Below are 13,254 nucleotides of genomic sequence, written 5' to 3' on the forward strand. Positions count from 1 at the left end.
ACTTGTTATAATTTCATTTTACAATATCTGGTCCAGAGACCCACAATGAAATAATAACCGTACTGGTTTTCCCACCACCCTCAAACCTTGCACAAAGGCAACTAAAATTACGAGAATTTCTTTTACATGTCAGAATGACTAAAAGACTAGATTAAATTAATGTAGATGGTGGCTGAGGGATATAATTAAAATATATTTCACAGGACATTGAGCTTTAGAAAAGAAGTGCCTTTGAAAGCAAGAGGACCTGATTTGAGAGTGACCCGGTTATTTGTCTAAGTCTCTATTGTAGCAATGTTACCTGTGCTGTGAATAGTTGCTGGTGTCTGTTGTATCCCTTCCATGTGACTGCTGCTAATGGAACTTAATGAGTCTCCATTACTGCTGTTTGGACTGTACAGTTTTTGAATTAGTTGAAACAGTGCACTAGATGGAGAGGCTCTAATTAAGCATATTTGGAAGGAATATGCATATATTTTGTTCTCTTTTCTTCATCATGCTTGCCAATTCTAGTTTTATAGGTTCCAGAAGGTCAAGAAGCCTTTACTAAGGCGCTACTGAGTTATAGAAGTTGAAGCAAGAAAGAGAGGGTTCCACCCACATAGGTGATAATCAAAATTATACCATCCTCTTTATTCTTTAACTCCTATCTACAAAGCTTCCAGGAAGAAGTGGAAAATTTCTCAATCCATGTGACTTGAGATATATTCTAGAGAGGGGATGTCTAACACTATTTTGGGAAGTGCTTGCTACAGCTGAGTGCTAAGCTCTTCATGGTATAATTATTGCTTTTCCCAGCCCTCAAATAAGACTGGGGGGGGCTTCCCTGGTGGCACAGTGGTTGAAAGTCCGTCTGCCGATGCAGGGGACGCAGGTTCGTGCCCCGGTCCGGGAAGATCCCACATGCCGCGGAGCGGCTGAGCCCGTGAGCCATGGCCGCTGAGCCTGCGCGTCTGGAGCCTGTGCTCCACAACGGGAGAGGCCACAGCAGTGAGAGGCCCGCGTACCGCCAAAAAAAAAAAAAATAAAAAAAATAAGACTGGGGGCAATTTGTTATTTCTGCATACGGTCATGTCAGCCATGAAACTGTTGGTTTCCTCCCTTGCAATTTTTCACTTTATTCCTGTTTATCAAAGATTTTCATTATGGGGAAATTGGAAAGTATACTCCTTCCTCCAAATAAAAGAATGAAACAGGGAGAAAAGAAAGAAAAAAATGTCACAAGCTAGAGTCCACTGTGAAAAATTTGGTCTTTTTCCATTTAGTCTTCCAGATATTTTTAGTTAAAATTATACAGGTTTGCATTTTGTCCCCCTACCCACCTTACACATCAAAAACATTTCTCCAAGTAATTAAATATTCCTTGTAAACATATTTTAATTTTTACTGTTTCTTGACTTACAAAGTTTTTATCACAAATTTAAAAGTATATAATGCAGACCACCACAGACATCCACATCCCCACCCCTGCTGTCAGAAATAGACAAAGAAAATGACTACTAACAATGTAAGTATGATTTTTAATGGCTGCATAATATTCTATCTCATCTGTCTGCCTTAGCATAGTAAAATTCCTGCCTCTTTATTTGTCTTGGCTATTTGAACGTTCCAATGTTGCATCCCTGCCAACCTTGAGTCACTAAATCTCTTTTTAAAAATTTGCTAGATTAAAAAAATGTCACAGTGTAGACGAACTCATTGTTGTCTTATTTTTATTGATAATTTCTCTGCTTACCTAATGAGATTGGATATTTTACCACGTTTCATTCTCTTTTGTGAATTATCTATTCATGTCCTTTGGGGGCCTTTATATTTTTTTTCCTCAACAATTTGTAAAAACTTTTGACTACTTAGGGGATACAAACACCTCACTGTATTTGTTAGAATAATTTCCTATTTATTTTTTGTTTTCAAATTTTGTGTTTTATTTTCATGTGTATGAGTTTCATTTTATGTAACCACAAAATATGTATTTTGTAATTTATTTTATTGATTGTTAAGCTTAGATAACTGTATTAATTTCCTAGGGCTGCCATAATAAAGTAAACTGGGTGTTTACTGGGTGTCTTACAACAACAGAAAACTGGGTGTCTTACAACAACAGAAATTTGTTATCTCACGGTTCTGGAGGCTAGAAGTCCAAAATTACAATGTTGGCAGGTCCATGTTTTCTCTGATGGCTCTAGGGAAGAAATCTTTCCTCGCCTCTTCTAGCTTCTGGTGTTTGCTGACACTCCTTGGTGTTCCTTGGCTTGTAGACGCATCACTCCAGTCACAAGGTGGTCTTCTCCCTGTGTATTGTCACACTGTCTTCCCTCTATGTCCAAATTTCCCTTTTTTATAAGGATATGAGTTGTATAGGCTTATGGCACACCTTAATGATCTTATTTTAACTTGATTACTTCTGTAAAGACCCTACTTTCAAATAAAGTCACATTCTAGGAGTACTGGGGGTTAGGATTTCAACATACCTTTTGGGGCGGTGGGGAAGACACAAAACAAAACCTATCCCCATACAGAGGTATTTACAGAGATATATACATATATATTTTCTTTGTTCTTTCTGATTCTCTAAATGAAATCAATTGTTACATTTAATTTGACTCTACTTGCAGTTTACTTTTGTACTTGCATAGCTGAAGGTGCCTTGTGTTGCTTTTACATGAATCAATGGGTAGACATCATAATTTTGGGTTAAAGTATCCAAAGTCATTTAAAAATTTGCCTCGGGCTTTCTCTGAGTGTAGGTCTCTTAAAATGGGTTTTGTTTGAAAGTTGGGATGCCTGGTTGTACTGTAGACTTGGAATATTATTCTAAAAGATCTGTAACTTTTTTTTCTAATTATGTATTTGCTTATTGATTCTGTTCCTATCATTCTAGTTTCTTCCTCAGGATTTCCTTTCTCTACCAAAATAGCACAGTGCTGGACAATAAGAGATATTAAAATGTTTGCCTTGTAAATTAATGAATATCTTAATGAATACAAATGGGCTGATTGATGAGATGATTGAAGGGATAACTAGCAGGAAGCTGGAAATGTGACTCTGAAATATTGGAGAGAAATAAGGGGTAGAAGTACAATTTGCAATTTTCCTTATTAAGGTGATAGTGGGAATTACAGGAGTGGGTGAGATCACCTGGGATGAGAGTATGTGTTGGATAGAGAAGAAGGCAGGAGACAGACCTAACTTTGGGAAGCGGCTTAGGCTGAGGAGCCACCTAAGGATGGAAGCAGGACAGGAAGAGAGTAAGGCAAGTTCCCACTTACTGTGTTTATTGGCTTACTGTGCTTATTGGTTTTCTCCCTCCCTTTTTCCCTTAGGGTTACAGAAATGTGCTTCCAACTGAAAGAAATGAATGAAAAGGTGTCTTTCATAAGGGACTCCTTATTGTCTTTGGACAGCCAGGTGGGACACCTGCAGGACCTCTCTGCCCTTACAGTGGATACCTTAAAAGTCCTTTCTGCTGTTGACACCTTACAAGAGGATGAGGCCCTCCTGGCCAACAGAAAGCATTCTACTTGCAGAAAACTTCCCCACAGCTGGAGCAATGTCATCTGTGCAGAGGTTCTAGGCAGCCTGGAGATCTCTGGAAAGAAGAAATACCAGTGTTATAGCATGCCCCCTTCTTTGCTGCGGAGCCTGGCCAGAGGCTGGCATCCCCCACGAGTGCAGACAGGGCCCTTTCTTGAGATTACAGACAGAAAGTTTTCAAATGTAAGAGATGACCAGGAAGAGCAAGAAACAGAAAATAGTATAGTTGCTTCTGGGGTGTCCCTGAACAGGCAAGCACACCCAAAGTATGGCCAATTTCTCCTGGTCCCTTCTCATCTAGAGCAAGTTCCTTATTCTGCAGAAACCAACTTGCCTCTGTCCAGACCATCTTTGGAAGCAGATACAGATGTGCTGGCAACTGAACATGTCACCCAGAGTGCGGTCCCTGTTCATCTGATGTGGCAGACCCCGGTTGTCTCAGCCCAGGGCTCAGTGGTGGAAACCAAGGAGCAGTATGAGTCACTTGCTCAGTTACCAGCCAGACAAGACAAGGAGGAGCAAGTGCTACCCACATTGATTTGCACACCTGCACCCATTAAAGTGACCTCCCTCCCTTCCCAAGTCAAGAGCATGCAAACTGGAGGTGGATATGTGAACTGGGCATTTTCAGAAGGCGATGAAACTGGCGTGTTTAGCACTGAGAAACAATGGCAAACCTGCTTGGCCTCCACTTGTAACTGTGACTCCAAACAGAGTGAACAATGTCAGAGGCAGATCCGGGACAGATCCCTATCTGATAACTCAACAAGATTGGCCCAGAGGGATTGCTCAGAGGTGGGACCATGGCTTCAGCAAAACACATCCCTTCGGATCAGTCCCCTTCGTAGAGACAGGCCCTTCATTAGGAGTCAGAGTTTGAGATTGCACAAAGAGGAGAAATTGAAGATCTGTAAGATTAAAAGTAAGAAGTAAACATATTTACAACCAGTATTAAATTCTTGCATTGCTACCATTCTCATTCTCCCCATTCTGTCAGTCCTTTCTGTGAAACAAAATGGTTCCGCCTACCATCTTACACTTTCTCATGTAAATCATTTCCCTTACAGATCTTTCAAAATCCTCAGAGATAGGACAGTCAAAATGGATCAAAGCAAAAATGCTAACCAAGGATAGGAAATTGTCAAAGAAAAAGAAGAAAACACAAGGACTACAGGTGCCAGTAAGTGTCTTTTGTGTTTTTGGCAATTGAGGTAGTATGCTAACTTAGCTTGGTTTTTCTCTATTCTAAAGTGCCACGTACACAAAATAGCATTGTCCTGGAAGGAATGAAGATGCAAATTTAAGAGTCAGCAAAGTGGATTTGCCACAATTCATTTGTCAGCTCATATGTTGAAAGACATTTGTGTTATTTTCAGTTTTTGGCTATTCCAAACAAAGCTGTTATGAACATTTGTGTACAAGTCTTTGTGTGGACATACGTTTTAATTTCTCTTTGGTAAATATTTAAGAGTGGAATGCTAGAGTCTCATAGTAAGTATCTGTTTAATTTTAGAAGAAAGATACATCCCCACCAGCTTATGAGTAGTAGTTTGAGAGTTCCAGTGGTCCACATCCTCACCAATCCTTAGTATGCTCAGTCTTTTTAATTTTAGCATATTAGTGGGTGTGTAGTGGTATCTCACAGTTGTTTCGTTTGCATTTCCGTAGTGACTAGTGCTGCTAGGTATCTTTTCATGAGCTTATATTCCATCTGTATGTCTTTTTTGGTGACATATCCATTCAAATCTTTTGTTCATTTAAAAAATTGGGCTGTGGGACTTCTCTGGTGGTGCAGTGGTTAAGAATCCGCCTGGCAGTGCAGGGGACACGGGTGCGATCCCTGGTCCGGGAAGATCCTGCACGCTGCAGAGCAGCTAAGCCCGTTCACTACAACTACTGAGCTTGTGCTCTAGAGCCCATGAGCCACAACCACTGAGCCTGCGCACCACAACTACTGAAGCCTGCGAGCCCTAGAACCCATGCACTGCAACTACTGAAGGCCATGCGCTCTAGGGCCCACGTGCTGCAACTACTGAGTCCATGTGCTGCAACTACTGAAGCCCACGTGCCTAGAGCCTGTGCTCTGCAACAAGAAACCACCACAGTGAGAAGCTTGTGCACTGCAATGAAGAGTAGCCCCCACTCGCAACAGAGGAAAGCCCGCACACAGCAACAAAGACCCAACACAGGCAAAAATAAATAAATAAATAAATAAATAAATAAATAAAATTGAGTTGTTTGTCTTGTTAGGTTGCAAGAGGTTTTTTTTTTTTTTTTTAATTTTTATTTCTTATTCTAGATATAAGCCGGTTTTTGGATATATGTTTTGCAAATATTTCCGAATATTTGCGGTGGCTTGCCTTTTATTTTTCATAAATGTCCTTGAAAACATAGGACACTTTTATTTTGATGAAGTCCAATATTTGACTTTTTTCTTTCATGTCTATGCTTTTCATATCATATTTAAGAAATTTTGCCAAACCCAGGATCACTAAGAGTTTCTCTTACGTTTTCTCCTAGGAATTTTATAGTTAGGTTAAGTTCTGATTATTTGTTGGTGGTATATAGAAATATAATTTTTAAAATATTGATTTTGGGGCTTCCCTGGTGGCGCAGTGGTTGAGAGTCTGCCTGCCGAAGCAGGGTACACGGGTTCGTGCCCCAGTCCGGGAAGATCCCACATGCCACGGAGCAGCTGGGCCTGTGAGCCATGGACGTTGAGCCTGTGTGTCCAGAGCCTGTGCTCCGCAACGCAAGAGGCCACAACAGTGAGAGGCCCACATACCGAGAAAAAAAAAAAATTGATTTTGTATCCTACAACCTTGCTAAACTTACTTATTTGTTTGAGTAGTTTTTTTTTTTTGTTACTTCTTTAGAATGTTCTATGTAAATGATCAAGTTATCTACAAATGAAAATACTATTACTTTTTCCTTTCAAATCAGGATGTATTTTATTCCTTTTTCTTGCCCAGTTACATTGGCTAGTACCTCTAGTACAGTACTGAATAGAAGTGGTGAAAGCAGGTAGCCTTTCCTTGTTTCTTCTCTTTAGGCGGAAAGTATTTAGTCTTTTAGCAGTAAGTATGATGTTAGCTGTAGGGTTTTTATTTGGATGTCCTTTATCAGGTTGAAGAATTTGCCTTCTATTCTTACTTTTCTGAGAATTTTTATTATTAATAAATATGACATTTGTCAAATGCTTTTTCTGTGTCAACCTGTATGGTCAGATGGTTTTTCATTTTTATTGTGTTAATATGATGAATTATATTAATTAATTTTATAATGTTAGAAGTAATGTTTAGAATATTAAATCAGCCTTGCTGGGATGAACCACAACTGGTCATGATGTATTATCTTTTTTAGATGCTGTATTCATTTTGCTAACATCTTGATACAATTTTATTGCATCTTTTTTCTTGAGAAATATTTATCTTTAGACCTCTCTTCTTGTAATATCTTTGTCTGGTTTTGGTATCAGGGTGATGCTGGGCTTATTGACTGAGTTGGGAAGTGTTTCTTCTTCTTCATTTTTCTGGGTGAGTTTGTATAGATATTATTTAAATCTTACTTATTTGGTAGAATCAACAGTGAAACCTTCTTTGTGGGAAAGTTTTAACTACAGATTCAATTTCTGTAATAGATATAGGGCTATTCAGGTTATGTGATTCTTCTTGAGTGTGCTTTGTGTCTTTTGAAGAACCTGTCCATTTAAGGTTTTAAATTTATTGGCATAAAGTTTTTTATAATATTATCTTATTATCCTTTTATTGTCTGAGAGATCTGTAGTGACCTCACTTCTCTCTTTCCTAATATTTTATATTTGTGTTTTCTCTTTTTGTTTTATGATTAGTCTGGCTACAGGTTTATCTGCTTTATTGATATTTTCACAGAACCAGCTCTTGGTTCATTGATTTTTCTTTGAATTCTATTTCATTGATTTCTGCTCCTTATTATTTCCTTTGTTCTGTTTACTTTGGGTTTAATTAGCTCCTTTTTTGTTTTTGTTTTCTTTGCTAGTTTGTTAAGGTAGAAGCCTTGGTCGTTGATTTGAGACTTTCTTCTTTTCTAGTATAGGCATTTAGTGCTATAAAATTCCTTCTAATCATTGTTCTAGCTATATCCTACAGATTCTGATATGTTATGTTTTCATTTGCATTCAGTAAATCTTTTTGTTTATTGTTAGGAAGCCTTAGATCTGAGTTGACAATTCTGCAGGACTTCACTTTTCATGATCTTAATGCCCTGCTTCATTTTTCTGTTCTACATGTATTTTTCCATATAATAACATGTGTGCATTTTTCAAAGCACCTCAACTCTTTTTAGAATGAGAAGCAGAAGCAAAAAGATAAATATTGAATCAATTATGTGACATCACCTTTTGGAGGAGAGACTTAGCTTTGATAAAGACTCTTCTTTCAGGGAAAATGCCACGAATTGCTGGGACCCCATAAAATATGAATTTAAATAGAATTATTTTGGAAATAGTTAAAATGGCCAGAGTTAAACTAGAAATTATAACTGAGCTCAAGTACTATAACTTGCATTTATTTGTTGTCCTGTAGTTTGTCAATTTATCTCATTTCTTATCTGTCCCTGGGAAGAACATAAGGCAGCCATTATTATTGGCTATCTATTATTTTAAGGATGAAGGGAATGGAGCTCATAGACATTACATGATTTTCCCAGTTCATATAGCTTCTAAGTGACAGAGCTAGAATTCTAACAAGTTCTTTTGGATCCAACCCTTACATTTTTGTTGTTTTGCTCTCTACCAGTAGTTCTCAAACTGTGGTCTCCCATCAGCTTTAGCACCACCTGGAAACATACTAGACATACAAATTCTCCCTCCCCCCGAAGACCTACTGAATCACAGATCCTGAGGGTGGGACCCAGTGATCTGTGGTTTAACACAGTCCTGGGTGATTCTGATGCACACTCAAGTTTAAGAACTGCTCCCCACCCTGGTTCTCAATCATGACTGCAGATAGAAAAGTCACATGGATGCTTGGGTCCTGCCAGCATGAGTGATGGAAGTTCAAACCTTCAGGGTGATTTTAATGTGCAGCCAATGTTAACAACCACTCCTCTTCAACATAGTACCTCTATTAATGTGATACAAAACGTATTCAGATTAATGTCACTGTGTTCCAACGAGTGTTTTTCTCTCCAGGTCATAACAGTCAACACCTGCTCTCAAAGTGACCAACTGAACCCAGAGCCAGGAGAAAATAAGATCTCAGAAGAACAGAATTGCAGCAAGAATTGGATTCCGGTGTCCAAATTTAGTCAGATAAGTATGTAACAGTCTACACTCTTGAATCCTAAAAATTCTGGTAGTGTTTTCTCAGGGTATGATCTTTAGACCAGTGGCGGTCCCTGCTGTTCTTTCAAGTGGGAGATGAGAGAATGACCACACTCTCTTAGGAAAATAGCTCTTTTCTGGTTTTAGTTTTTATGAAGGGGATGCAATTTCCATTTGTTTAATGGAATAGTTTTCAGAATTTAGAAAAGAAAAATTAAAATTTAGATAGTCTCATATTCAGAGCTGTTGAATCTGGATCAGAGAGTATTCACTTAGTCTTATTTATGGGTAGGGTTGTCTAATTTTACAAATTCTTTAAAGTTCAAGTGACATTGATATGAGCCTTTACACAGAATTCAGTGGATTGAGTTGTAGTTGGTTATTTACTACTGCTTACGTATAGTGTTTGTTCCATTGGCAAATATCCCTTAAGCTTAATCATAATGATGTTTGTAGAGGATAGAAGACAGATCAATGAGCTAGGAACGAAGACTGTGAGCTAGGCATAGAATGTGAAATAAGCCTGGATATATGAGGGCAGATTATGAATTGAGAGCAATGAACTGAACATTGAACTTCTTGCATTTGATAGTAAGAGAACTTTACTCATTTTTAAACAGAGGGGACTATGTGATTAAGGAGTCATAAATATTTTAAATTATTTGAAACACTAAACTTAAGGTACAAATAGATATTATATTGAAATCTATGTTACTATGCTTCTTTAAAACTTTGTTTGCTCTATGGTCACTGGTTTTCAACCAAGGGGTGATTCCGCCTCCACAACCAACAATGTCTGAAGACGTAAGACATTTTTGGTTGTCACAACTGAAGGAGGGGCAGTTGCTCTTGGCATCATTTTTACATAAATTATTTATGTTTTTTAAAAATATATAAAAGATATGGTTGATATAATATTGTATTATTTTTAGGTGTACAATGTAATGGTTTGATGTATGTATGTGTTGAAAATGATTACCACAACAAGTTAACGTCCATCACATAGTTACAATTATTTTTTCTTGTGATGAGAACTTTTAAGATCTATTGTCTTAGCAACTTTCAAATATACAATACAGTGTTGTTAACTACAGTCACCATGCTGTACATTACCTCCCCAGGTATTTATTTATTTTATAGCTGGAGTTTGTACCTTTTGACCATCTTCACTCATCTCTCTCACCCTCCCATCCCCCAAATTATTTAAGTTCTTTCCAAAAAATTTCAAACTGAGAAAGATGGGTGTGGCAGGAGGGTTCTGGCAAAGAATCTCATTTAAATCTGATGATCAGAAAGGAAGAGAAGGTTTAGGGAGTTAGGCTGACTCCAGGTGCCTGGCTTGAACCACATTCTGGGTTGAGAATTTTAGTTTTTAAAAACTTGTCTGAGTTAAGAATTAATTAAAAAAAGAATTAAAAAAAATAAAATTTTGAGGGTGGGGAGGTGCCCTGTCAGGTAGATCTTTCTAAAGACAAAAAGTAAAGTTCTGAGGAAATCAACTATGAAAAGGAAAAAAAAATTTAAAAAAAGGAAAGCATAGTTTGTTTAATTTTAATACTGTGCTATCATTGAAATCATATTTATCATAATTTTATGATGTTACGAAAAATGTACATGAAATTTTTTGATTTTTCTTTTCCAGTAGCTTTTTTGCATTTCCTGTATACTTTTTTTTTTCAGCATAAAACAGTAGGAAAAAAAAATAAATGGTTATTTCCTACATTTAGACAGGAACTCTTTTTTTTCCACATTTTTATTGGAGTATAATTGCTTTACAATGTTGTGTTAGTTTCTGCTGTACAACAAAGTGAATCAGCTATATACCTATATCCCCATATCCCCTCCCTCTTTTTTTTTTTTTTTTTATACGGTACGCGGGCCTCTCACTGTCGTGGCCTCTCCCGTTGCGGAGCACAGGCTCCGCAGCCATGGCTCACGGGCCCAGCTGCTCCGCGGCATGTGGGATCTTCCCGGACCGGGGCACGAACCCGTGTCCCCTGCATCGGCAGGTGGACTCCCAACCACTGCGCCACCAGGGAAGCCCTCCCTTCCCTCTTGAGCCTCTCTCTCACCCTCCCTATCTCACTCCTCTAGGTAGTCACAAAGTATCCAGTTGATCTGCCTGTGCTATTCAGCAGCTTTCCACTAGCCATCCATTTTACATTTGGTAGTGTACATATGTCAATGCTACTCTCTCACTTCATCCCAGCTTCCCCTTCCCCTGCTGTGTCCTCAAGTCTGTTCTCTACATCTGCATCTTTATTCCTGCCCTGCCACTAGGTTCATCAGTACCGTTTTTTTAGATTACATATATATGCGTTAGGGTCAGTTTCGTTCCTTTTTATGGTGGAGTAATATTCCATTGTATATGTGTGCCACATCTTCTCTATCCATTCATCTGCTGATGGACATTTAGGTTGCTTCCATGTCCTTAGCCAGGGACTCTTAATAAGTATTATTCTCAGAATTAATCCAACCAAATATTTATTAAATTATTATTGGGCACCTGCTATGTGCCAGTGTCTCTGTAAGTACCAGATATAAAAAATAACAGTAATGATCCTTGTCAAGATTTTTTTAAGAGAAGGATTAAAAATTAAAACTATTGGCTGGCACTCTTTTCTATCTTTCTTTTGTTTTTGTTTTGTTTTCTTTTTTAAGTAGCCTATTGTAATGCCTGATGCAGTTGTTAAGGAAGAATTCCTAACAATTTGGACCTCAAATTTCATGTATTTTTAAATAAAGCATGGATGATAGGGTGCAAGGGAAGGTAAGTGTGCAAAAATTACTAAAGGTGTTTAATAGGAGGGCAGGTTATGGATAACTTAATTCTTTGATAGAGAAGTATAAATGGTTATAAATGTAAAGGTAACTATTGAAGAATAGAAATAGGGTGTATAGCTTTCAGCCACTTGAGTAAAGCTCAAAAAGGACAAAGGAATCTTGGTACAACTTGCTAAAAAGAGAAAGAAAACCCTATATTCCAATTTAGATGAATGCACGGTGTTCAGATCTTTTATTTGGAACTGTGATTCAAGTGTAACATGTTTTCATGTATTCTCTATTTTTTGCCTTCTTTTTAACAAGGTCTAGAATCTTACATATATCAGAAAATGAAAAGTAGAGAAACTGAACGGCATTCTGTACACGTCAGTGATCATGTAAGGCAGTCTCAAGAGGTAAAAACATTTTATTTGATATTTTAAAAGCTCAGTTTCTCACCCTTTGTCCCCCAACTTTATTCTTTCCTTGTCATTCGCCTTTATGCAGTTTATCCACCCAGTAATTTATCCTGGGTATTTTTATCATGAAATAGAAAGAATTTAGGAATTTTTGAAACTGTTTTCGCATATATAAAAGTTGCCATGTGGAAGAAAATAAGATATTTTCAATACACTTTTAAGAGGTAGAGCTAACATCAACATATAGACTCTACTGGGAGACAGATTTCAGCCTGATTTGAGAAGGAATTTTTAGCAGTTGGAGCTTTCCAAGGATGGAATGGTTTATTTCTCGAAGTAGTAAGTGCCTCATTTAGTGTGGTTAATTAAACAGGCAAAGCAAACATCTTTGCAGATGTGTTGGAGGGGATTTGGACATTGCAGGAAAGGACTTTCAGTGTTTCTCTACCACTGATTTTGCAGTCTGTTTTTCTTAACCATTTGCAAATATGTGCCTGTTTTATTGCCATCCACCATGAGGGAAGCATGATCTAGTTAGACTAGCCCCCCAAATCTAATCTTGGTCTTGGTTTGAATATTACCTCTATGACCTTGGGAACTATATGAATGTATACTAACAACCTCAGATGTTCTTGTGGGAATGCAATCTGTGAAAGTAAAATATAAGACTACTTGAAGGTAATTGGAGGCAGGGACCTATCTGCCCTGTCAAATCCTGGCTCTGTCACTTCTAGGTTTCAAAGCTGTATACATCAATTAACCTGTGAGCTTCATTACCTGTATCTCTAAAATGGGGTTAATGCCATCCTTACGAGACTGATAGTGGATAACAAAAATAACACCAATGAAAATGCCTAGAGTAATGCTTGGAGTATAGAAATAGAATGAGATATATTCAAGGTAACATTCTAAATAATCATCAACTGAAACAATAATCTGATGATAGGATATAATAATGTAATGGTCAATGTTTCCTGTCAACTTTGACCTTCTTTTCTTCTTTCATGTCATTAACTGATGTTATATGTTCACTCTCATTTTTGTAAAAACGGTTATGTATTACATTTTCTCTTTGATGTCCCCATAAAAGTAATCCTTTCTGTTAAGGTCAGTCATCACACTGAGTTACTCATATATTGTGCTAACATTATGCATCTTTCTAGCTTGAGTCTTGCATGTTTAGTAAGAGAAATATTGAGCCTAGAGGAAAGGAAAAAAAAGAACTATATCCTCCAA

General features: G+C 37.7%; 1 protein-coding gene across 2 annotated transcripts in view; it reads left to right on the top strand.

Moving 5' to 3' along the window:
- TRPM6 (transient receptor potential cation channel subfamily M member 6) overlaps positions 1-13,254 on the top strand; it is a gene marked incomplete at its 5' end in the record, with an annotated part of 138,349 nt that overhangs the window by 98,306 nt on the left and 26,789 nt on the right. For both annotated transcript variants that reach the window (XM_082657242.1, XM_082657241.1), the window contains 4 exons: positions 3,324-4,456; positions 4,602-4,714; positions 8,705-8,828; positions 11,924-12,015. In XM_082657242.1, the coding sequence (XP_082513368.1) occupies positions 3,324-4,456; positions 4,602-4,714; positions 8,705-8,828; positions 11,924-12,015 (1,462 nt within the window). The remainder of the gene's footprint in view (positions 1-3,323; positions 4,457-4,601; positions 4,715-8,704; positions 8,829-11,923; positions 12,016-13,254) is intronic.

Source organism: Grampus griseus (assembly GCF_964374135.1).
Source record: "Grampus griseus genome assembly, chromosome: 6".
NCBI classification, from domain to species: Eukaryota; Metazoa; Chordata; class Mammalia; order Artiodactyla; family Delphinidae; genus Grampus; species Grampus griseus.